General features: G+C 39.8%; 1 protein-coding gene across 2 annotated transcripts in view; it reads right to left on the reverse strand.

Annotated features, from left to right (window-relative positions):
* The window catches only part of LOC122776604 (copine-9-like), a 77142-nt gene that overhangs the window by 8806 nt on the left and 41579 nt on the right, over nt 1-26757 (reverse strand). Inside the window, exons 7-19 of one of the 2 annotated variants that reach the window (XM_044037204.1) lie at nt 20490-20553; nt 19451-19554; nt 17384-17488; nt 14320-14361; nt 14020-14095; nt 10979-11032; nt 10665-10726; nt 10199-10245; nt 6925-7106; nt 5705-5832; nt 3822-3924; nt 3362-3419; nt 1426-1499 (exon numbers count right to left, since the gene is read on the reverse strand). In XM_044037204.1, the coding sequence (XP_043893139.1) occupies nt 1426-1499; nt 3362-3419; nt 3822-3924; nt 5705-5832; nt 6925-7106; nt 10199-10245; nt 10665-10726; nt 10979-11032; nt 14020-14095; nt 14320-14361; nt 17384-17488; nt 19451-19554; nt 20490-20553 (1099 nt within the window). The remainder of the gene's footprint in view (nt 1-1425; nt 1500-3361; nt 3420-3821; nt 3925-5704; nt 5833-6924; nt 7107-10198; nt 10246-10664; nt 10727-10978; nt 11033-14019; nt 14096-14319; nt 14362-17383; nt 17489-19450; nt 19555-20489; nt 20554-26757) is intronic. The other variant, XM_044037205.1, reaches the window with a different exon arrangement.

Below are 26757 nucleotides of genomic sequence, written 5' to 3' on the forward strand. Positions count from 1 at the left end.
GCCAGAGAGCTTCTGTGCAGCTTCTGCTACGTTTGAGACTCACAAAACATACGTTTAAACCCTCTTAATACTCCTCTGTACTCAATTAAAAGCCAGGATTATTCAGTATGAAGCTGCAGATCTGTTGATATTGCACATCTTTCATGAGAAAACTGAAAACAGAAAAGCTACAGTGCTCTGAAAAAGTGTTTAGTGTGTGACATATTATATGCAACAGATATAAAGATAAAAAGAAAGATCATTTTCACGGTTGAGCTTTGCAGTGAAATTGAGCGCGGGCTTGTGTAAAAAAAGAAATCTATTCCCAAAAACACACAACCCGTGTGAACGGTCTCATTACGCGTGTGTCTACACGAAAAGAGAGACACGCCGCAGCCTTTACGCGGCGCACGCTCAACCGGCGTGAAACCTGGCCTGACAACCAGTGGCGTTCAATTGCTGCATGTACAGGAAAACCTTTTTCTAAGCTTATATCAATGCTGACATTATAGAACCACATATATAGTACGTATCATACAGTTATTACACGTTTGCCGTCTTCTATACCTCACACTGTATTTATCACGGTAAACACTCATTTATCATCAGCACTTCTGAAGCTCTGCCAGAGGACTGTCCACTTTTCCACGACTGTACAGAAAATAATGCACTTGTCAGAGGCCATAGCGCTGTATTTGACCCCTATTTATTTGCCCTGCTCTTTTCTGTTGCCAGATCTGTTCCTGATGGGACAACCGCTCATTTTCCTTTCAAAGAACTCACTGCTAAAGAAAGAGCCGCTCAAAATGATAAGGAAAATGATTCATGAGGGAGAAGGAGATGCTTTTTCTCTATTAAATATCTTTTCATCCAGTATATTTACATTATAAATGATTAACACCACATTTTTTCTGTGGTAATAACAGATGATTACTATGATTACTATGTGGAAATATAATTTTAGATAAACTCTTATATTTTCCCCACAGTGTAGGTTAACATTGACTAACTTGTTGCTTTGTTAATCTGCAACATTTCACATTTCAGAAGAATTTTAAATTTATTTGTTATTGAAAATGACTGTACAGCTTATCATAATAGTTGGAAGTGAGAGTTTTTTTCTTTCACTTACTTGTTTTTGGTTAATCATGGACATGGAGGCACATATTTTACTAGTAGATTAAAAAAAATCTCTATAAAATCATAAAATATATTGCAGTATTGATGAAAATCTGGATCAAAATGAACCCCTTTGTCCCAGATGATTGTGTATTTGAACTGAAGATGAGCGTTGTACTGTATATTGTCTGAGGCATTTCCCAGGGTGCATGTTTGAGTAAAGTAATCCATCATCCTCTGGGAAATACTTTCACCCCATGCTGCTGCCATTGACAGGAAAAGTGCCCCCTCCTAACCTGCAAAGTTATACAGAATTATGACGAGTACCTGAACAATGTCTCTCTCTGCAAGACGTCCTCTGGAGGACACTCGCACCTCGTCTCCATCCAGTTCCTCCATCGCTGTAAAGGGCAGAAAGTAACACAGAGAGTGTGGCTGAATACTTTAAACCACCTCAGGAGAATAAAACCGAGGTACAGGATGTTCCTTTTTATTTTTTTCCTAATGTAATTGCTCAGGTGGAGCGCAGCATGGAAGTGAGATATTCAGCGGAGAAGGGGTTTCAATGCTTTATGCACCAAAAATGTAGCAAAAAAAAAGATGTACAGTTACACTGCAGGTCAGAAAATGAAAATAATTCTGGCAACTGGTGGGGAATGCTGTGCAGTGCATTTACCGGGAATGCTCTCAGACAGCCATTTCGACCATGGCCAAATATAGAAGGACGTGCTCGCTCCCAAATTGTGCTCTGATGGAAATGTTTGTCTGAGAGGTGTTCAGAGACAGCACTTGCACAGCAGTGTACGTCCGGCATCTGCACTCACTTTGACAGACAAAACAGAAACAGTCTGGATGTGTGGAACCACCAGGTGAGGTCAAAAAAGGTCAGGGAAAAGACAACATGAGGACAAACACCAGGACAGACTGTGTTTAATGATAACAGGTGCAGTAGATTTAAAACTCCCAAAAATCAAGTAAAAAGACTCACACAGAGTCTCCACTGAAAGGTCATTAACTCATCAGTGGGCTGTAATGTGCATCCACAATTGCCTTTATTGACTTTCTCCAGTTACTCCCCCAAGAAGGGGAACTGGCACTTGTTTATATAAAGAGCCAATCATGATCCAGCTTTTTCCTCATTTTCTCAAAGCTAAGAGTCAAATTCCAAAGTAGCTTTTTCAAATTAATTCTTTCATTTTTTTTACTATACTATGTCTATCTAAGTTATTGACCTTAATACATTCTGTTTACATTACAATACAAACATGAACACACGAGGATTGGCTGTAGTGCTGCTCCAACATGAACTACAGAAGCCCACGCAGAGCGGCAGCAGAGGTAAAAGAGAAATCACACAAATTGTCCTCAACCATTAATACCACTTAATTCATTAAACAAACTAATTGTCCATCCCTATACAGGGCAAATATCTTCCTGACATCCTGACTTACTCAACTCAATGAATGGATCACGGGCTATGAAACACAACAGTGTGTTGATTACACTTGTTGTCACTTATCTAGTGGTTTTTTTAGGAAGGCAGAGAGCACAACCGCATTATATTCATTATATGGAGCAAAGCAATGCTGTAGTGACACAGTCATGACATGCATCCGTTGCAGTGCCCCTGTCTCTCCGCGTCGCACTGAGATGAAAATAGGTCAACTTTTTGGCACTTTCAGCGCATAATTTGATATTTGGGCCAAAGAAGTTGGTCAAACTGGACACTGGCACTGTACACCATAAGGCAGAAAACGTCCAGTATTATAGAGAGAAGAAAAACCCAACAGCTCACACAAGCACTAGGTATCACTCACTCACTCATCTTCTCCCATGTTATTCTCCACAGGTGAAAAAAACTCCCCTTTAACAGGAATATTTCTCTGACAGAGCCAGACTCAACGATGAGCAGCAATCTTCCTCAACTGGTTGGGGTGAAAAGAAACATGGTGGACGGAAAGGGGTAACTTAAAATGACACTAATTATGGAGTTCCACAGGGCTCAGTGCTTGGGCCTATACTTTTTACCCTGCACATGCTTTCTTTTAGCAATCAGAAAGCATAATATACACTTCCATTTTCCACTTTATTGATCGATGATAATAATAATAATAATAATAATAATAATTGTTATTTCAGGCACCCACTGAGCAAGACCATAAATAGATTGATGTTTTGGTTTTTTTTTTGTCACTGAATGTGACCTTCATCTGTCATGTTTCCTCACTCACACACAGATCTATTACAAAAATGAACCACTCACCATCAAACTCAGCAGGACCAACACCTACAATGATTATAGACATCGGGAGCGACGCAGCCTGTGCAGGAAACAAAAGGAAAGATTAATAAATGACATTCATAGGATCAAATTTATGTTTTTTCTTTATAATCGTTATTTAATCTGATACGTGAGGTTGTTTGAAACATTCAGGCAATTTGGAGAGCGATGGAGAGAAATCACTCAGAACTATGTAAACCTGTTAAACATTAATCAGATGTGTTTGTGAAACAGATTTTGACCTCTCAATAAAGCGAATGAGGGCAAGTTATTTTTAGAACTGATCACAGGATCCGGAGCTGCTCTCATCCACAATTCCAAGAAAGCATCATTGCTGTAAAAAAGACAAATATCTGAAGAAAACAGGATGTTAAGATGCACATGAGCCGCAGAGGAAACTGTGCGAAGAGCAGTGTGTGTGTGTGTGTGTGTTTTGACTCACATTGACCACAGCCTCTTTGGTCTGGACCATGTCTGATATCACTCCATCTGTGATCATCAACAGGACAAAGTACTGAGAGCCATCTGTAATCTCTGCGGCACAGCTGTGAAATGTGCACACACACACACACACCTGCATTAGGACCCTGTCTGTATACCAGATTACGAAGGTAAACACAAAACATACCTGTCTGTTGGTCTCACACAAAACTCTCTCCTCATCTTTACTAGGGCATGAATATTCAATAATTCATTTTATTATAAAAAGTAAATCACTAATTTGTGAGTTTATTCAACCCTTAGAACACCTGAGCAAAAAAGTACTCAAGACTGTTTAAAATTGGACTGAATTAAGTGAAACTTGGAGATACGGCACAGTTCAAAGTTCACATGGCTCGTTTTTATGAACAAAATGAAAAGAAAAACACTCTATTTTGTGACTTTGGCACAATTACTGCTACTTTATGTCACGACGAAAAATGCAATATAAAATAAATCATACTTTTGACTCAACAACTCATAAAGAAGATGAATATGTGACTTAAACACACTCCTTCAGGATGTCCATATAAGGAGTTGTGTATTATTCCCATGAGAGCACCTGTGGCACAAATATGGGCCGTGTGAGCACAAAGGGTTAAAATAAACATTATTTTGGAGACTGATGGTTCCTCCCGTGTCACATGGTGCAGCTTTGATTTCAGTCTAGTTCTGAGTGCTACAGGATCTGAGGAGAAACTTCTACATCTGCGGTGCTATGTTGCAGAGTCGAGGAGGAGAACTTCCTCTCCGACAGCTCAGACAGGTCAAAGTGACGTCTGCAATTAAACGCAGCAGGATGTGCAGCGGTGTTTCAGAGCTGCAGCCTTTGCTCTGCTACCTGGTTCATGATGAGTGGCAGCGTGTTTGCAAATGCTGATATTTTTAACCTGGTTTTCATGTTGAAGTTAGTCCACGTTTAGCTTTGAGAGACATTTAACACAGTCACTCCACCTCATCAGATCTCAGCGTGTGTGTGTGTGTGTGTGTGTGTGTGTGTGTGCCCTTACATGCAGTGGAGCAGGGAGACAGGAGAGAAGAGAAAGGAGAGAAAAAGGTGCCACAAACAGACTCTGAACTGGAATAAGACAAAATGTTGCTCCAAATGAGAAGTAGAGGGAACACAGAGCCTGTGTAAATAAATTATGGTGTGAAATTGTAGCACCTTCCCTCAATGTTTCAGCGAGAGGAAACATTTTTCAGTTGTGCGCTCCCTCGTGTAAAGTTTTACTGTATTTGCAGAAATATTAAAGTAACATTTTATTATTTGACAGTGGGTAAAGTATTCCACATTGCCATTTTGCCAGTGTCCCCTTTGTATAAAAGATACTGCAACATAGTTATTCATTTTTATCTGTAAGGTTTGATGACATACATTCAGTTTTCCTACTGTTTATCGGTATCCTTTTGTAATTTTACCTTCTTTTCAATACAAACGCACATATGAAACCCCTAAATTCAAAAACAATGTGTTCAAGTCCTATCATGTTTATATTATTATTATTTTTTGCTTAGAATGCTTTATTTACGCCTTTATTCTCACAAAAGATTAACTGAGACAAAGGTCAGTAGGGCACGGAGTCTGTGGCTAGTTTACAAGCGACTTTAAACCAACCCATCTCTTAAATGTGCCATTTTTGAACAATCTTTGATATGATGTTTTGGACCAGAAAAATATTGGCACTAGACCAAATTTACTCGATGACCCATTCTTTGGGGGGATCTTCAAAATGTACTATAATTTCACACACTAAATTACTTGTTTTAAGAACAAAAAAAGAAAATGAGTTAAACAGTTCTGTTCCCTTCTGCAAGTTCCAAAATTCCATGGACTTTAAAACTTACTTTGCCACTTTATTAATAACAGGTGCAAAGTTAGTGGGGCCGTAGAGCTGCACCGTCCTCAGACTCTGGAAATAGGCCTCGAGAACGCCCTCTATTCCTACACAGTTTGGATTGTCACTTTCTCCTCCCTGTAACAGACAGCACAACACGTTCATTAAATACAAGCAGCACAACAAACAGGTTCATTACCTGACTTTGACATTGACGAGATTACACAATAACACTCAATAGCAACATAACAAAACTTAGAATGTTTCGGCAGTGTGCTAACACACTTTGAGATATTAAATTGAAATCCACTTCAACTGCTTAAATTATCCGACAGTTATTGTGATAATACAAACTAATATACATTCATGGCCATATCTTCTCGGCATAAATGGGGGTGCATATTTGTTCCTGTTTTTTTCTTCAAATAGATGTAGCTAAATAATTATTTCATATTTGCTTTACTTTCACGATATAAATGAGGAAGAAGGTCATAATGTTGTTAAATGGGATGTTCTGGCCTTTGGGTTCTACGGGAATTTCATCATCAGCTGTTCTGAGCTACCAAGAAGCTAATCACAAATGTAACTTAAGGGAAAACGTTTGGGACCATTTGCTTTATTAACATGAGCCACCTGCCATTGTTGTTCCCCTTAAAAAGTAGAGCTGTAATAACCGGTTCCTTTTTAACGCTATGTTCCAGTATGTACGATATAAGATGGGGTTGATTGTTTAGTCTTAGTGTAGTTTGGACTCGATGGATAATATGATATAATATGGTTAATGGAGACCTCAGATTTGTGACTCATGAGCTATGTAACTGACTCGTGACTCAGAATTGAGACACAGTCAGTCACAACCACACTTCAAAATCCCTTTAAAGATATAGCCAAGAATGTTGAACTGAGACAAAACTTACTTTTAACTTGTCATTTATTGACTGAATTATTGACCTCAGACATAACATATCTGTTGTCAGATATGATAGCAACTTTGGTAACACATGCACAGAGTTGGCGTCACTTCAGCTCAGCATCCAGCAGTTTGTGACTGGTTCCCCTCATCCCTCAGGAGGATGTGTGGAAGATGCTGGGAGATTCCCGCTGGCAGGAAGATGAGCCAACCTCTTGTGTGACCAGCTGCTGTCACAGCAACAACTCCTGGTCCACACCACACCCTGCTTAGAGTAAACTGTGGAGGTGTCTCTGTATATGTGTGTGTGTGTCTCTCACCAGTGGGAATGCATGGGAGATTTTGCCATCAGGGGGCAGCTTAGCTCCGAAACCATAGGCGGGAAAGAGCTTGTCGCTGTCGTAGTCCTGGATAATCTCACCCACAGCTTTCAGAGCCATGGCATATGCATTCATCTGGTAAGGACTCATGTAGTGGAGTGAAGTGGGCTGGGATGGGTTTCCTTGGAAGACACACGTGACACGGTGAAATCAATGATTGCACACTTTGGTTTTCACCTGCGAAATACACTGTATCAGCAGTGGAGATTTGGCATAGTAATGATTCATTTCTAGTCAATAAAGTCATTAATTTGTCATTTCTCTTTATGGTCAAGATTTATGTCTTCAGAGGACGAACATCAACTAATGTAATAAGCAGGGGGACGAGGTCAAAAATCATGGTTCAAATGTGAGGCGAGATAAAGCTGCACATTCTCTGGACATAGTGCTGCGACTCGAGAGGAGGGGAGTGTAGCTACAGCCATGCTACTACTGCTAATTGTGGACCACATGTCACACATTATACAGTATATTTAAAAAAAAAGAAAAGAAAATGTGGCTGCGAACAAGCTAAAAAAGTTGCAACTGTGGAGTAAAGAATTATAGTTTCTTTAAGTGTGTCTAAAATATGGCTGGATGATACACAGAAGCCATAGTTAGAATAACTTCTCCTCAAATGGGGTAATGATATAAAAAACCTCAGCGCGCTTTATTAGCAGTTTACAGTTCCCCTGTGAGTAATTGCACTTGCTGCCACTTTTTTTAAATTACTAAAGGTGAGAAAATGAAGTAGAGACAAAGAGCTGAAAAAATAGCAGTACCACTGATTGAGAAAGAGGGAGACAGAGAGCAGGACTATGTTAAAGGATGTTCAGCTCCAATTAAAATACAAACATTGACAACGTATGAAACTCCACTACTTAAGAAAGTAGTGGAGCACACACACATACAGGCCATATGTGTGTGTGTGTGTTCAGCTCCTCCAGTGGACACAATGTTGCTGAATTTTACATGAATTTTTTTATTAACTAATTTATCACAACTTTTTTTATTAAATGTGGCAAGTTGGTCAGAAACACAATTTTTGGTGGGGTGACAAACCTTACAGAAAATGCACCAAACATGTAACCGTAAGTAAAAGAGAAGATGTCTAACGCCAGGATGACACCATACACTTTATCTCCTCTTTTCCTGTGGGTGTTCTCCCGAAGTAGCAGAGCATTTCCATTTTAATTGCAGTATACACCGAGGCTATGGGTGTGATGAACAATGTGAGAAATTGTGGCTGCAATATGTGGTAATTGTAGAAGAGACAAAAAAGACTCATATAAACAAAATTACAACAGGTAATTTAAACATGGCTGAGTGCTGTTGTCCTTTTATCCCCTTGGGAGTAAACGTGTTATAAAAGTGTCCTTCCTTTAAAGGGTACGAAAGGCACGGGGTGGGGGTCGGGGTGCTGATTTGATTAGCCACAATAGATACCTGCTCCAAACACACCTGCAGCAGCGGTAATGCATTCTCCCAATCCCATTTAACTTCAAACTGTGCCACAAGAACGCCTGCAAAATACATTCACTATGCCCTGCACACCTTGCACACACTGCTGACTGCACTTTTCAACATGTAACAAAAACGAAAAGAGCCTGAATATATTCAGAACAGCCGCCATCATATGCATAAGTGTACCTGCCATAAAAAGGTCATGTTATTTCCAAAACGGAAAGGGGGAATTATGGTTGTGCACGCCACCATCTCTGAGAACCAGGGAAAACAGATTTGAACTGTACAAATCTCCCATGAGAAAATCTACACACGCAAATGTGTATTATTTCACAGCTTTATTTCACTGTGGGACAGCCTTTTCCTGCTAGGAACCAAAGATTGTTTTATTTTGTAAACAACTCACTCCTTGCACCAAACCCCATAGAGGAAAGCAGTGATTTAATATCACAGCAAACAGGCATTATTGATCCACTGCTGCCTTTACCACTGAGTTCAAATGTGTTATTTTGTGACTTTGGTGTTTGAAATTCCTTGTTCAGATTTACTAAAGGGACACAACCTTGCCAAGAGAGGCAGTAGACCAGAACCCCTTTTGCCCCCTGGAGCTAGAAACATTGATTTTCTCTATAGAGTTTGGTGTGGGAGAGTGAGTGGTTTACAAACCTCTGGCACCACTGTTTCACCCTCAGATTTGTGATATTAAGAAATTTGTCACAGTTACAATGTAAAAGTAAACAGTTGGGTAATCTTAAAGGTGACATAGAATGCTTGTATCACACATATATGTTAGTTATGGAGGTCTACTTACATATATTAACTTGTTTTCATGATTAAAAACCTCCTAATCGCTGCAAACGAGCCGATCGCGGATGCTCTGCATCTCAGCAGCTACAATGAGAGTAGTTCTTCTTCTTCTGCGGTTGAATGTACGCAACCGGATGTGCCCGGACTAGTGCCCGCACCAGGAGGCGCTACGGTGGTGAGAGGAGTGGTGAGGATTTCTGATGACGACATCAAATTAAGGAAGTGCCGATCCGCTGATCCACAGAGCCCAGGAAAACAATACAACACTATTTTCTCAGCAGTGGCTGAACTGTTTGTTCTGAAACTTTAGGGTTTCATAAACAAGGTAATGACGCAGATACACACAAACGCAGCGTTAATTGGAGCTTCCGGTCTATGTGGGCTTTAATGCTTGACTCCAACCTTGGAAACGATACACTACTTCTTACCTAATCATTTACCCAGCCAACATAGATAGCCATGTACTGTGATATATTATGTACACATACAAGTGATTTGCACACAAACCGACAACTCAAGAATAATATTTTATACCAAATTATATTTTGAGTATTTTCAATAGCTTCACTCTACTAAAGGGTACTGACTGTGGCGTTCTTTCGTGTCCATCCTCCACCAATCCTGAACAGATATGAGTACAATAATGGACTAAAGTGGTTTAGTGACAGACTAAATTTGTTTTACAATTGAACTGAATAAACCCACATAGGCCAATGGTCTTTGTATAGCAAATACTATTTCATCTAACATTTTAAACTGTCACATTCCCTTTACTGTTGGTTGTGTAAGACATCTGATTCATCACTGGCAGTTACTCTTTAAGATGTGAAGGCCTCGTGTCGTGATTGATTTCTGTTTGTAAGGGCTGGGGCATATTGGTGTTGTGATGCAATGGCTGGGAGCCAGTGTAGAGTTGTAGCTTTATATTATATGCACAAAAGCAACAACAAAGTCAGTGACTTACCGTTAGATGCAGTGAAGTCTATAGCCACTGTGAAATTCAGCTGGGTTCTGTTACAAATAAAGTGGGAATCAAAGAGGAAAACAACAAAGAGCATCACACTCACACTTCAGTATAATTCAAACATAATTACTGGTTCCCTGGCTAATTAGTATGGTGGAGCTGCATTCCACTTTTCAGGGTCTAATTAGGTAAGGCAAATAGAAGCAGCTATTAAAAGTGAATGAACTAAATAAATTAGGTATTCAAATGTGAGATTCATCAATCCAAATGTCTCCAAAAACCTGCCGACAGGAATTCACCGTGATGCTTGCAAAACAGCTTTTTGTTAGATTCAATCCGGGACGTTTAACTTCACACACACACACACAAACACACAGGCTCACAAACTGACGTATAAACAACCAAAACGGTGGCTATTCATGTTCACTGTGAGAGGACAGGGGAGGCTAATTATTATTCCACTCACCCTCCTCGGATGAAATCCACAAAGGTGTACTCGGACTCCACTTTGAAGGACAGCAATGTTACCTGGTGCACACACACACACGCACACACACGCATGAGAGTGATAAACAAAGAGGGAGGGTAAAAGAGGATGAGTGCCAGGAAGCGAGAAAGACAAAATGACAAACAGGTGCCAGACAGTGAGAGAGTCGGTAAGAGAGAAGAAGATGTAGGAGGTTATGATGCCGACAGTATAAAGGTATAAAGTACAAAACAACCATGAATATCAATACAGAGGAAGTGACAGGCAGATATGGGAGTCGTGGGTGTACTCACAGTTCCAGAATTGATGTATTTCTTCTTTTTGCCTTTCTTTTTGGGATTTAAAACCTGCCAGTAATGAGAAGTTATAGATTGAGAGGGCACTTGTAAAACCACTTCACATCCCAGAATGATGTTTAATCATGAACATGAATAATTCAGTAGATTCATGATAATAGTGTCAGTCCATGAATTGGAAGGGATGTTATGTTTAGCTATGTGTGTGTGTGTACGTGCGTGTGTGTGTGTATAGAAAGAGTATGAAGCTTGAAAATGGACTTAAAGGACCGAATCATCCATGCAACTGTCATTGTCTTTAAAAAAAAGATTTTTATATTGACTGTGATGATTTATTTATTCACAATGCTGCAGTATGCCAGTAATTATTTTTTCTACACACAAATCATTGAATGTAGACTTTGCGAGAGAATACTTTAGTCTGGCTCGTTTTAATTAAAATAACAGTCATAACCATTCATGGTTAATGCAAAAGTAGCACTCAAATAGTGGTCAATTGGAGAGGAAACAAGAGAGATGACCTGGACAGGCTATTTTTTCCCTAACGATTTAACACCGAGGCTTAGCTGGACTGTGAGGCCAACAAAGGTCAGAACTGAGAATCAAAACCAGATACATGAAAGCAGGTAACAAATAAAGTCAGGGCAGAAAAGACTCAATAGTCCAAAAACACAGAAACAGTCAGAAATGCTTGTTATCCGAGTCGAGCACAGCACAGAAGCACCGAGCAAAACATAATCATGGAAAAACAATCAGTAAAAGAAATGCTCTCAGTGTTTCAATATGTTTACTTCATTTAATATTACATACTTAATAATATAATATACAAATCTGGACATGGGCGTTGGAAGTTTTGGTTCTGATTTGGTGGTAATTTGAGCAAACATTGACAAGCTATACTGTACGCTCATGCTACAATAGTTAGCTTGGTAGCATTTGTTTTCTTTGAGGAAGTACTTAAGGTTTACTTCTCCTCCAAAAGTTTAAATTACTGGTGGTTAATAACAGTTGCTTTGCACCGTTGTCTGCTTTGAGTTAAAGGTCAAGTGTGTCATAATTAGTGACACCTAATGGAGAGACTGAAGACTATAACAAAACAAGGACTCCTCTGCTCACGAGTAACTTTCCCCCGGGTGTTAGGAACTACAGTTGTTGTGCTTTGTTTGTGAAGTAAACATCCACTTCTGACCACAAACTCCGGCTGGTTAGTTTGTGTGAGCTGCTGTAGATACATGGCAGCACAAGATGGCGTCCTGCTTTTGGCAAGACCCTTGCCTAAAGTACATGTAAAAGGCTAATTTTTAAAAAACAAAACTAAATGTAATTGTTTTAAGAATTATACACATATAGTGTACACACATTATGGCTATCAGTTCATAGCCATATAAGGTAAACCTGTGGATGAATCACTCAGGGCCTGTCTACATGGAAAGTGTAGGTGAATACTATACTTAGTTATTGATCGCATTGGCACTTTATTTTTTTTTATAATGGGTCCCATAGTGGGAAAGTCTCGAAACGCTACCCTTGCATTTTTGTGTATATGACAAATAAGCTACTTTGTGGAAACAATGATGTCGTAGTCCCACCTCCCTCTTGCGCTGGCATTCGCTGTCCCTATCTTCGACGTCGTCATTGTCATCATCGTAATCCGTTGTTTGGAGATTGTTTGACAGTGTTGCCAACTACATTCAATGAAAGGTAACTAAACTCACCCTGAAAAGACGCTAGATAAAACTAGCACACGTCCTGTCCTCAGAGACTTAGACACAGGGGCCAAGAAAATAATGTGTGTTGAAAACTAACAGTGAAACTGAATGGGAAAATAAGGAGGGAGAAAACAAAAACCTATTTTTATTTGAATGAACAGATCAGTGATTGTCAGACATGGTCAGCTGCACTGCACATCTGCACCTCGTTCTTGTCTCGCCTGCAGTAAATAGAACTAGATGAAGCTCACTCGTGTGGCAGAACTGACCCTGTCTGTCTTAGAAAGTAATTAGGGTTACGCCAGAAAGTCCCTAGTTGCTTTTTTGGAAAAAAATAATTAAAAATTGGCGGGGGTTCGTAAAGTCGCTAAATGTAGCGACAAAGTCACCAAGTTGTTGATGCTAACTTTTATTTGCTTTCTTTATTTCACTCTCTTTCCCCTGGCTCGGTTCATCCAGCCTCCATTTCTGTGATTACTTGATTACATCTGTGATGTCTTCTTCTTCTCTTGTGGTGTACTGTAGTGTTACAGCGCCACTTGCAGGCCTGGCATATGTACTACAGCATTTTGAGTCGTTTCAGGGGGTTTCTTGTGGATGGAGTAATGTCCTGAAACGATGCTACGTTTACAGGAAACTTTTTCAAAACCAAAAAGATTGTTTATGTTACGTCACGTTTCTGTGTGGATACGGCCTTAGTCAGGAAGTCAATCAAATAAACAAATGAAGCTGCCCGTTACAGTTCACGCGTGTTAACGCCGCAGCCTGGTTTGTTCATCATTGACATTTCTGAAGTAGACATTGTGTTACTTCAGGCTTATTGCACTTCTTTAGATTTGAAATAACACGATAGATTAACGAGGGTGACCTAAAAACTGCCAATGAACATGATTTTAAACATCCGATAAAAAACGTGACAGCGATTAACTTGTGCCTTTAATCACGATTAAAAAATATTTATCATTTGACAGCCCTAGAATATACTTATAGGTAGTACATTCAATTTCTGTCTACAGATCTACCACAATATTACATGCTGGACCTTAAAACTCCTCATTCAGCTGTAGGATGCTGGTGTAACAGGAGAAATGATGACATTTCTACCACTTTGAGAGGCCCTACATTTATCAGTTGTTGTATTACCTCTATTTCAGTCCCTCATTTTAAAAAGAAAATGCTGCACAAGCTTTATGAGGGTTGCAGGTATTTACCAGCCTCTGCAAAGCCAGCTGAAGTCAAAATAACAAAATCACCTCAATTACATGTTACAAGGTCTTCATATGACGAAATTGGTGAGCAACAACAAACCACCCCCATCTCATTTCTCACCTCATAGACATTGAATTGGTTCTGCCCCCGAGACAGCTCTCTGTAGCTGGTGGTGAACTCGCCGATGAAGTCATGGCTGCAGACAACACCCACACAGACAGGCAAGAATAAACACCAGCTTCATAATTTAAGATAAACTGTCATGTCTTTGCCTCTATTCTCATCTATTTCTGTATGCATGTGCCTGTTATAACCAAGGCTGTGCCTGAACGCTAATGCTTTTTACCCCCGCAATGTAGAAAATGCACATTTCTTTCTAATGGAAGACTCAGGAGAGTGTAAGTGGTTTTAACTTTTTACCTTCCATCTCGATCCCAGTCATAGACGTCAATCTTCACCGTCCTGAAATAGACAAATAATATCTCATTTCTGAAGCTCTGCTCTTTGCCACATCGACGACTCTCAGTCAAATGAGAACATGAGGTTCTGCATGTTAATAAAAACTATTTTCACGGCGTCACATTGGGAACACGGAGCAATTACACAGCAGAAAATTACACTGAAGAAAATGATTGGGGTAGAAGTTATTGCTTGAAGTCTGCCCCTCCCCCCTAATATCTGTGGGACACAATGACATTGGTTTCCACTGTACAATGGGATTTAGGAAGAAAAAAGAAAAAAAATATGAAAAGAAAAAGAAAGAAAGAATCAGTGAAGTAATGCATGAGGATGTAGGGCATGGGTGATGTGGCTTACAAATAATAACTCCTTGTTTTAAGGCTAAGTCCCGAGCTCATGGAAAGTTTTATTTTTAGAGGTTTGCACTTATCACAGGACTGAAATAAAATACACTATCTACCATAAAAACACAGTAATATGTTTATGATCTGTACCTAATCTACAGGTGTTATCTATAATTTTAGATGTTATCCGGTGTACTTCATTGGCATTTTAATGCCTCATAAATACAATGTACAGTATTTCATTCATTATCATGGATATGATCTTCTCCATCTTTTGCCTTCTCCCTTTAGGGGTCACCACAGCAAATCATTTTGCCTCCATCTTGTCCTCTCCCTTGTGTCCTCTTCTGTTACACCAACTGCCCTCATGTCCTCCTTCACAACAATCCATGAACCTTCTCTGTGGTCTTCCTCTTTTCCTCCTGCCCGGCACTTCCATCTTTAATATTCTTTGTCCAATATAATCTCAACCTTGAGTCTCTTAATTTATCTCCAAACAGTTTCATCTGAGCTGTCCTTCAAATATGCCCATTTCTAATCCCGTCCATCATGGTCACTCCCAACAAAAATCTCAGCATCTTCAGCTCTGCCTTCTGTCTTTTAATCCGCGGTCTCACCCTTTCACTTTTGCACTCACACCACTCCTGTCTATTGCGTTGGATGGTTGACCCCAGGTATTTAACTCATCCACTTTAACGACCTCTACTCCTTGCGTCGTCACCACACCACCTGTCTTACTGTCATTCACACACAGGTGTTCTGTCTTGCTCCCACTCCTCTTTTCTCCAGTGCATACCTCCACGTCTCCATGCTCTCTTCCACCCATTTCCCTACTCTCACTACAGATTACAATATCATCTGCAAACAACATAGTCCACACAGTCTCCCGCCTGACCTCATCTGTCAACCTGTCCATCACCATTGCAAACAAGAAGGGGCACAGAGCTTTATGAGCCTTATGTAATCTCACCTTTACCTTGAACCCATCTGTCACTCCAACTGCACACCTCTTGCTCTGCACCACCCTCACATAGCACTTCTCTTGGCACCCAAATATAAGTTTTCTCTAGATCCACAAAGACACAGAGTGCATCTCCTTCTGAAACTCTCAAAGCAAACATCATAAATCATTAATATAATGTCTGACTAAATGCCTTGATATCAGTACTGCAACGGCTTTTAAAATGAGGAAAATACATCACAGATGTCATATCATGATATGAGAATATCCAAAATCTGTCCAATGCTATGAGGATGGGTATTGATCTTCTTATACAACTCTCTGTAACCATGAATAAGCATATTTCGGAGATGTCTGACTTAAGAATGTTTCTACTGAGGATTCATACTCTGCATGTCCATGTGACTCTAATGTCCTCATGAGCCCATATTATCTGCGGCAGTATGCAAGAATTCCATGTGGAGGTAAGTGAGCACATAGACCACACACACCGACAGCACATGCATGTTCAGTGTTACACAACATTTTCCAGTCCGAGCTGTTGGTGTGCTGTTATGTCGTTGAAGACAACAAAAAAGCACTTGCATGCGGTTGTGTGAAGTCTGGTGACACTGTTGGTCACGTTGCTAAGGAACTGTAATAAGGTTTTTTCACTTAAATCTCTCGTTAGATTACTATTGTAGTTTTATCGGTCAAAAAGTGATGTTCAACCAGTTTCTTATATAGAGCTCAGATCAGTTAAACTGCAGAACTGCAAACATGGCAGCCTCTCAGTATCTTTTACTGCAATTTCTTGAGACCTCCCTCCCTGACCTGTCAGGACCTGCTGTGTGTACAAGTCATCACAAGATAAAGTAGCCTCTACACGACAAATAAAAACCAGAAATCTAGAAACTCAGTTACTTTGCTGAGAAATTGTAATATTATTTTTTATTTTTTATAGTTTGCCGTTTTTTTGAATTGTAACAATTTGCACTAAGCATTACTGGGTAAAGTAATAACATTACAGTAATATATTACTCAATAATGTGTTAATTCACTTGTACCTACACATGTACAACCCAAGGAAATATCGATTTAGGGCAAACTACTGGCAAGAAATCGCCACAACTGGAATGGAATGTGACATTGATTATGTAATGCATGGAACACTAGACAGACGCTGACCGAAACCCCCACGTATGCACAAGTGGGAATGCTTAGAAACTCTGTGGACACAGAACACAGAAAGTATTAAAGTACTTTTTATGTTAAAAAGAGTTTTATTTTAGCTTCTTGCATTCAGATCACTTCATCAAAAAGCATCCTTGAAACAGCCAAAATAGATGACAAGATAAGTTGAGATCAGATACACTTTGCATGCAGAAGTATTCGTGCACCTGCTCAGCACAGTCACACCTGACTTTGAAAGTGTGGTGTTAAAACTGAGTCAGTCTCAATAACACCAGTGCTGGTCCCTGGGACACAATGACCGACTGCTGGCATTATTCTGACCGCCCCAGCAACACGTGATGTCACTCACAACAATAATGCCTATGTCTCATTGGGCCTTTTGAGTTTCCTCTACTTCAACTAATCAAGGAAAGAAATAATATGTGCTATTCCTGGACATTTCACCACTTATTATCCAGTGCCTAAAAGGAGGTTAATCACCTCAGCATGAGTTATGATTCACTCTCCGTCTGAATACAGAGCAGAGTTGTGTAAAAGGCTCTCTGACCTGTCATAGTCTCCATTGCAGAGCGCTCTAACAGGGATGGTGAAGGGCTGCCACACTGGGTTCAGGGTGTTCTTGATCACCTCTGTCTTGTGGCAGATGGTGAACCTGTCGGCAAAAATACAAGATGTAAGACTGTAAAAGGGACGACGTACTCGTATGGCTCAGACTGTACCTTGGTGGATACTTCGACATTTCCCATCTCCCGCCTCCTGTGCAGCAACTCAACTGTGTCTTTTCTTTTTTTTAATGTGTCTGTTTAAGTATATCTGGGGGACATGACAGCATTTCAGATGGGCTTTTATTGCTACAATCATTTCCCCACAGCACAATTGTATAAGACTGTAATAAAAGAGTAACTGAGAAACTGAGTTGATTTGTATAAGAAACAAGTGAATTGAGAACCATGTGGGACAACTGTTATTATTTGGGATGACATACAACATGTAGCTTTGACTTTCAAAGTGCTCATTAAACACGTCTTTAGATCTTTATTTTTCCAGTACAAGATTTTCAAGAGTCCCATTTTACAGCCATGTATTTTTATTGCATCTACAAACGGCTCAGTGCTCTTAACAGCATACCCTTTCAATAATAGTGGCATTATGTCGGTTAAATTACACCTGCCTACCTTAAGCATAATTATTTTTGCATATCATTTAGTTCATAGCATGAACTAAAATAGCTGTTGTATAACATTTCATTAATATGGAACTAGAACATGTAGATAATTGCAATTAAAGGTTGTGTTTGGTCCTTTTTTACAGTATGTTTGTTAGTACTAGAAGGCGTTTCAGATGATAAATGCAAAAAGTGTAAATCTAGAAATGAGAAAAGCTTTTGGTTTGATTGTCCTTGGTGTCATGCTGGACCCACACATATGTAATGAAGCTGTCAAACGAAAAGCTTCTCATTCTGAACTGCATTACGGGACCATTTTAGGGATGTATGATATTATCAACACAATATCCGTATAGGCCGACACTGGCTTTGGAATGTATTATCGGATGTCAGCAAACATGCCAAGATGCCCCCAATATGACTAACGACTAAATCAGTAGGTTGAGTAGGCTGCTACCTTCTTGACTTCTAGGCTTGCACCCTCTCCAGCTCCAATTTATTTCGCACAATGAGGAAAATGTATAGCTACTGCAACACAAGAATGCTAAATATTACATAAATTACATCTGCAACTTGGTGGACAAATCTATACATATTGTTTTTTGTTATTGGCCCAAGTAGTCCTGATAAGCACAAAGTCCAATATCGTACATCCCTGGTCCATTGCTGCAAACATTTCTAGCACAGGTGCTAGCCAATCAAATCATGATTATCACTTGACTCAAATACTACACAGCCTAAATGGAAATGTGTTTTTTGTTCTTGTTGTTGTTGGACAAAGTGTAGCAACATTAGCAATTCTTGCTACGTAGTTATCCATCATAGAGACTGCTCTGCTAACCTCCAATAGCTACCCAAAGAGAAAGGCATGTGTGAATCCAGTGTCAGGCTTCGGTACTCAACTGTTTATCTGTCAATATCCAAACAATGTATTTATTCGTTTTCATTCCATACCATAAACACCTTACATTATAATCTCAAGGGTTAAGAGCACAGCACTCACCATGACCAACTTCCTAGCAAGAGTCACTAATGTTGCTAAGGCGATGGCACTGCACTACAAAAACAACTGCAACGGGGAAAATGGAATGGAAAATGTCCAAGACCTCCATTTAGACAATTTGGTGTTAGAGCATAAATGCATAAATGTATTTAATTGGCTAACACCTGTGCTGGAATATTTGCATAACATGATTTGCTTGACAGGCCGTCGTCTTGCAGCTGGAACTATTTCTCGACTTCTGCCGCACACACCGTGAGCACAGTGGAGCAATACTTTCAAAATACACTTCAGCAAAGCATGAATTCACCCCATTCAAGGTGAAATTGAGCAGTATATCAGTTGATGTCTCCATCACATACTTGTAAGTGCAGTGAAACAGTGGCTAGATTAATGATGAATCTGCAGTTGAATGTATTTAGTGTACATGTAAGAATGTCCAAACTCACGTTCCGTCCTCATTGCTGCGGTAAAAAACCAGGAAGGGGTCTGACTTGCCAAAAAAGTCCTTCTTATCCAACTTGTTGGCACACAACTGCATAGTGGCAATATCCTAAGAGAAAGACAATTACTTAAGTTGATCATAAATATAATTATTCTGATGCAATTTCATTTCGGAGCCAGCAACTTGTTTTTCTTCAGAAACGCATTTCTTGGAGACAAAGACACAGGGGTTTTGGGGAAACTCTGCTGCGAGACTTTTTGACTCCCTGTGAATAGAGAGGAACAGGCAGGGGGAAAACTCAGTGATGTAAATGTGGATCCTCAGCACTGGCAGTCGCAACAGCTTTACAACAAATTTGTATCTTAAGGTGATTTTGATTCCGGGTTTCATTTAAATTGTACTTTATTACTGGGAGGTGGTGGATTGTTTGTGATGTAGTCAAAGAGATTTACTTTATGCATATTTATGAAAAGATACTGCAGTTAATGAGGAGCTGGGTTTTTTTCTTCTTAGCAGCAGAAAAACGAAAGTAAACACAAACGGAGATAAACCCGGTCACATAATTGCCTCTGCAGTGCACATGCCCATACACACACACACACACGTGCACACGGGGGATATTCTGTCAGTATCTGACTGCCTAGTTGGGATTAATATATCATTGTGACAGGGGAATGGAAAAATTGGAGGAGAAAAATCACTTAGTTCATAGCAGGAAACTATCTTGACAGTTAATTTTAAACAAATTCAGAGAAGTGTAGAGAGGTCTGGGCAACGCACCATCAGTGCTGAACACTGGGAAAGGAGAACATGAGGATGGTGTCTCGATAAAGTTATTTACACGTGCACATTTGTTACATATTTAGCTTTGAAAGATTGGTTCATTCATATGTTTTCGGTGCATTTGTGTGTGTGCATGCTTGCATGCAGCATAGGCATGTTTACGTGCTGGGGGAGAGGATTTCAAATTATTGCATCAGGATAGAAATTCCCAACAAAATGATGATGTTCCTGTGTGTGTGTGTGTATGAGTGTGTACTGACCCTGCAGTTACTTAGCTCCTCTGCGGCAAAGATAATGACTCCACACTTTTTCCCTGGAATCCCACTGAGAGCGCAAGAAGCGACAGTGACAGGCAGAAAGAAAGAGGGAGAAAGAAGTTAATTGTAGCATGACATAAATTATACAATTGCAAAGCAAATGTCATTCATAGCTGTGAGCTGTTTTTTTGTGATAGACGACGGCGCAGCATGCAGATTGTCATGTTTAGAATGTAAAGCTCACATTCTAGGATGCACAATATTAATAAAACCAGAAGACATCTGTCTGAGTGTACATGAACTTCCAAGCCCATTTTTAAATGCTATAGCTGTGTCTCAATTTAGGGGCCACCTCCTTTTGAAGGCTAAACTGTGTCACAGCACAGCAACAACTCAGCTGTCCCATTTCAAATGCGGTAAGTAAATGTTGCCGTCTGTCCCTGAGGAACAACTGGCCTAACCAATCCCTGGATTCAGTGCCAGAAAAACAACAAAATGACCAAAGAACATAAAACCACAATCTTATGTCAGTTTGGCCTCAGTGGTTGAAATTGTGACCAATAAGCCAAGTGGATTAGACAAAATGCAGTATTTGGAACATGTTTTCATTGTGTTTTATGAACTTTAAACATCCACCCTTGTATGTTTAAATTTGTAAATTGTATGCAAATTTGATACCATGTCAAGCTTTTTATGAGGTCATTTCTCTGGGTATAAAAACTGGCAGATAGTACTTAAAAACAATCTTATTTGGCAACAAAAGAGATCCAGTAGAACAACTGAAGGTTATGTGAAGGCCACATCAGTATGAGTAGCATGGAGGCACACATGCTTGTTCAGATTTATGCTGCCAATCCTGGATAACAAACCAAAAGATGTCAGTCATGTCAGTGATTTACAAACTAAACCCAAGGTCAAATATCAATGACACCAGTCAGGCTGTAGTTTTAAAATGTGCATTGAGCTAAAAACAAACAACAACATTTACATTGTAATGGCTTTGAAACAATTAATCCAAGTCTGAGTCAGATGTTTTCAGCCGCCTCTCATGATTTCAGGTTACACATCTGATTTCCTCTTACATTAAATTTGACAAAAACCCCTGTAATAAAACGTGTAGGAGGAGGTGTGGACATGACAGTGTCAATAACTGGCAGGAAACGAGGATGAGTCTGTATGATAACTTCAAATAGTAGGATGTAAACCCAGAGGTGACTCTGTAGGCAGACATTAGTAACTTGAATTTGATTATGGCCAGCAAGGATGTTGAAGAGAGGTGGAGTGACATGTGACTGAAGACAATCTGCATCACTGTGGATAAAGGAAATTCTGCCAGAAGGGCATGGCAGTAGTCGAGGTGACATAACCATCATCTGTACCAGTGTAGAGGTAAACGACCAGAGGAAAGACGCAACATGCTCGGATATTAAAGAGGATATTAAAATTGAGACCTGGGTTTTGTACAACCTTAGTGGTTATGAGGGAAGAAGGCCATTCTGATGTTGATGTCTTGCTGGAAGGGTAGACTGACTTAGAGAGACTTTGAGAGGTTTAGTTAAAAGTAATATTTCTTCATCCGTGTGGGTATCTGAGAGAGAAGCTGAAATCTACACTGAGTCTATGGGGTAATGGTAAAATGATAGAACAAGCCAATTGTTTATATGGTATATTATTAAATTTGCAATATTGTAATGTCCCTGTTGTATGTCTGTGTAAAGCATGGCTCTCTGGCACCCTCTAGATAGCGTGTAAATGCCACAGCACAGTGTACAAATATTGTGTATTAATGACTGTATGACAACATTATGAGTGTATGTAAACTGTAAGCTAAAGAACTGTACATATTCTGTTCCTGCCCAGACACTAAAAGAGAATGCCATCTCCTGCTCAATACACAACCAGCCAGCCACAACCAAGTATCACTGTGCATGGTTACAATTGGTCCCAAAGAAAAGGTGCATATTACAAGGAGAAGGGACCCCAGCACAGAGCTATGGGGCACCCCAATGACGAGGGATTGCCATGATACATTTAAGGAGTGAGAGAAGATTCAAACCAAGATTGCACTTTTCCCAACCTGCACATACTGGGTGAGAACATGGATAGCAGAATATGGTGGTTCATTGCAATAAAGGTTGCTGGGTTGGTAAAACTCATGATGAGATTACATACAAAGTCAATGCTAAGATGTCGATAATGAGAATTTCATAAATCCCAGAGACAAATATGTCAGTCGCTTGTGTTGAAATATTGAAATAATGTGAGTGAAAAATGTGTATGACACGATGGAGAAAAAGCCACTAGGTATTATTTATTTTATTTAACCTTTATTTTACCAGGAAAGTCCCATTGAGATTAAAAAACTCTTTTTCAAGGGAGTCCTGGCCAAGAGGCAATTCTTCCAATGTCCAGATGAGAAAGGAGGACACTTGCTGTATATGTGCACACCCTGAGTGATAGATACCTGGTGGAAAGTTGGACTACCTAACTTTACTTGATTGAAGCTGTAGGTCATTCTGTACTTGGTTGGTTGTTGGCTCTACCATTAGCCCCAGGAAAGTAGTGTCGTGCACAAATGAGTCGGTGATGCAAATCATGAAAAACAAAAACACATTCACTGGGAATGAACTATTAGGATTTCTGTCACAGTTAACAGACTCCCTTTAGTGGAACAACTGCTCCAAATGCATGACTGATTTGAATTGAGGACCTGTTTACAAAACAGAGAGGAGCCCTCATAAAAATCACAATCTTTTTCAATCCATATTTATTAAGTTGAAGTTTCCTTTGCCCTTGTCTTTCTTGACATATTCCAACATTTCTTGGCTCATTACAACCACCTACTGTCAATCTGTGAAAGCATTCCTTATTGACAGAAGACACTTTGACATGTTTTGCCAGAGGAAAATAATAATGCATGGTTTCCACGGAGGTGTTTCAGTTTCAGGGTCCTGACATGGTGCAAGTCGTGCAAGTAGCATGGCTCCCGTACAAAGTGAGCACAGATATTAAATGTATTGTAGTTTGTAGGGGGTTTGTGGGTATCCCAGCATGCTTTGTTTGACGCACACCAAGTTGCTGGTGCTAATTTTTTACTTGAGAACAGTTCAACTATTGCAGATGGACATTCATTGGGTCACATTTGTGACAATTTAAAATGTAAGAACTATTGCATTTCACCTTTAGAAGGAATATCAGTCAGGAAGCAGCTTATAAAGCCTCCATAGCGCCATTGGATGTGGACTTCATTAGATGAAGGAATATGTTTGAACCGGTTTAAAAATAGCAGATATCAACATTTAGTATTATGTGACTATGACTTTTGGTAAAAAAAGAAACAAAACCTGTGGTTGACTGAAGCAGAGACAATGCTTGTTGTGACAGAAGCAAACATAACAGCCTCCAATACAAAAGGGACAAGATAAGAGTCCGGCTTCATTATACTTTCTTGAATTACAAGACGTCTAAAAGAACTGAAGGGGGTGAGCAAAATGAGAGAGGAAAGGAGGAAATTATACATTAAATTGAAACTATTGAAAGAAAGACGGCTGTGCTGCATGTACAAGTCCCTTTGATGGAGAAGTCACGATTATCTATTATAGTTATATAATAATTGATTGCACCTTCTCATCAGGTGGGAGGATCTCAGAATCTAAAATGGTAGTATTCAACATAATAAGAACCAGTATTACTTAAGTGACGGTTCTCAAAGTAGGTTCCTCAGCTGCTTGGGGGTTCACAAGAAAAAGTTACCAATCAATTAAAGATTGATGAATCACAGGTGACCAATAGTTTTAATGGCTTTCATTGGCTTCATTAATCTAGAAGTCATCTTTGGCATGTTGGCAAAAGTTTGGATACTTTCAACTTTTAAATCTAGATACTTCATTAACTTGTCAGAATTGAATTGACTCATTTGGTTTTGTAAAACAGGTCGAGTCCCACCTCTTCAAACCTTTTGGTAACAGTGAATGAATGTGTGCTCCCCGGTAGCAGCTGTCTAAAAATTTTAATGGAGCCAAGTGATGCCCATAAAGTAGAAAATAGGCTATAAGTAGATATTAAAGTACCTCAAGCTTGAAATTTCAACGTTGTGAAATGTCATTAAGAAATTGCCATTAATGGGAAATGTTGGTCAAAAAAAGATCTAGTAGACTGAGACTAAATCTAGCCAGGTGTGACTGCAGAGAAGCTACAGGAAGTGATGGCAAACATGTGTGCAGGCTGGGCTTTTGAGAAATAAAGCCCTGTGGACAAGGACAAGGATCTACAAAAGCTGGCAACAGCAGACTATGCTTAAATAAAGTCCAATAACACAGACGACAGTTCACTCATGTATGAATGAAATTCCTTGAGAAGACAAGGTTGTTCACAGGAAGACAGAATTGATTTACTGCTGACTTGCTGACTCACCATGGCGCACTGCACTTTTAAATGACAATTATTGTTAGTTTTCTAAAAAAGGAATTGACCACAATTACATTTACATGTATTTACATGGTAATTAAATCCACTTCATCCGGAGTATAACCTATGCTGATTCATTTATTTATCCTTTATTTAGCCAGGACGGTCCCACTGAGAAACCAGATCGTTTCTTCCACTGAGTCCTGGTCAAGATAGCGGCACACATAATAAAAACAGTTACAGAGACAAAACAATTTCAGACATAAAACTCACAACAGAATATATCATCTAAAAATGACCTACATTGAACAATTTGTCATTGTAACCTGGATGAGGCCACTCATTAGATCATAATTGTGAACAAGGTTTTTTTTTTATTTTCATTATAATCTCATGCGTTATGCTTTGCCTTGTCATTGGTTTTATTCAGTGAGCACAGTGTTTGAATGATGTCTGAATGTCAAAGAACACTGGGAAACCAAGAAAAAAAGAAAACTGCAGAATGCTTTGAGTATAAAATTAAGAGTAAATGGGTCCTACGCTTCATTTTTTATTATGAGTAATTATTTTCTTTCATAGCTGCCCTCTATGCACTTTCCCTCTTATTTTCTCACATTGCCTTGTGAGGCTCAGCCATGCAGGAAGCAGAGCTGCTGAACACTGACCCTAAATATTTGATCTGTGTCCAGGTTCAATGTCACGATGAAGCGGAGCGAAGAATAATAGGCCCGTAACTTCACCACTGACAAAGATTTATTTAGCCTTGCTATCAAAGACGAGGAGAAAAGAGCAGGAGAGTAACGTGAAAACAGAGTGACCGAGTAAGAAACATTGATTTACGCGCACAGAGACAAGCGATAGAGAGAGAAGAAAGAATGATGAAAATGAAGTAAAATCTGATGAGAGTGAGCGTTAGCCGCTTTATTCATCCCCAGCTGTCCATGACGTAGTTGTAAAGAAATCGATGGATTCTCTTTGCTCATGCTGTCTGCCAGATGCAGCAGGCAACAACAGGGAGGGAATTATTTATGAATCTATCTACACAGTGTTTCCAACTGCACAGCCACCAGCAAGCCCACTGGAAACATTCTGGACTCCAAGCCTCGACCGCTCAGACTACAGAATATTAACAACCCACTGTTCCTCCCTCAGATACTTCAACAGGCTGCTCTAGACACATCTAGAGAGCTCTGTAATTATGACGTCCGTGTTGTGTTCATGACGCGCCAAGCCTGATTTGTAAAACAGTAAAAATCCAAGTGCATTTTTTTTTTTCCTCGCTTAAATCCTGGCACAAAACCTCTGCGACATACAGTAACAACAAAGTGGGGCAGCTGTGAGCGATTTCATGAGCTGCCAACAGATATTACCGCAGTAACATGAAGTATAGTCTCATGACACACTGCTGGTGAACCTTAAGGTCAGAGCTGTCATTTTAAAAGTTCAGAGCGTGCCATGCTCGGGTATGTTGGCCTCCTTTTCTTCTTCTTTTACTTCCTCTTCTGGGAACATATTATGTCTCTCATGCCAGGTTCTGTGATTCAGACGCTGTGTCTCAACTCAGGGGCTGCTTTGCATGTACAGGCCTATTGCATCACAGCGGACTGCAGACTAGACAATTCTACTTGGAAGGTGCCTCCACATTTGTAATTCCATCCCAAAGCAACCACAGATCCAATGGATAGTGGGCTCTGTGACTCAAGTCTCTTGCAGTCATCATACAAACAAGCTTTGTATATAATTATATACAAACCGATACAAAGTAGTGGGTAGTACATCCAGTTTCTACCATAAACCCCTAAATCAGGGGTCTCAAAGTGGTGGCCCGGGGGCCACATGTGTCCCTCCAATCGATTTCATGTGG

This window comes from Solea senegalensis, linkage group LG11, assembly GCF_019176455.1.
Source record: "Solea senegalensis isolate Sse05_10M linkage group LG11, IFAPA_SoseM_1, whole genome shotgun sequence".
NCBI classification, from domain to species: domain Eukaryota; kingdom Metazoa; phylum Chordata; class Actinopteri; order Pleuronectiformes; family Soleidae; genus Solea; species Solea senegalensis.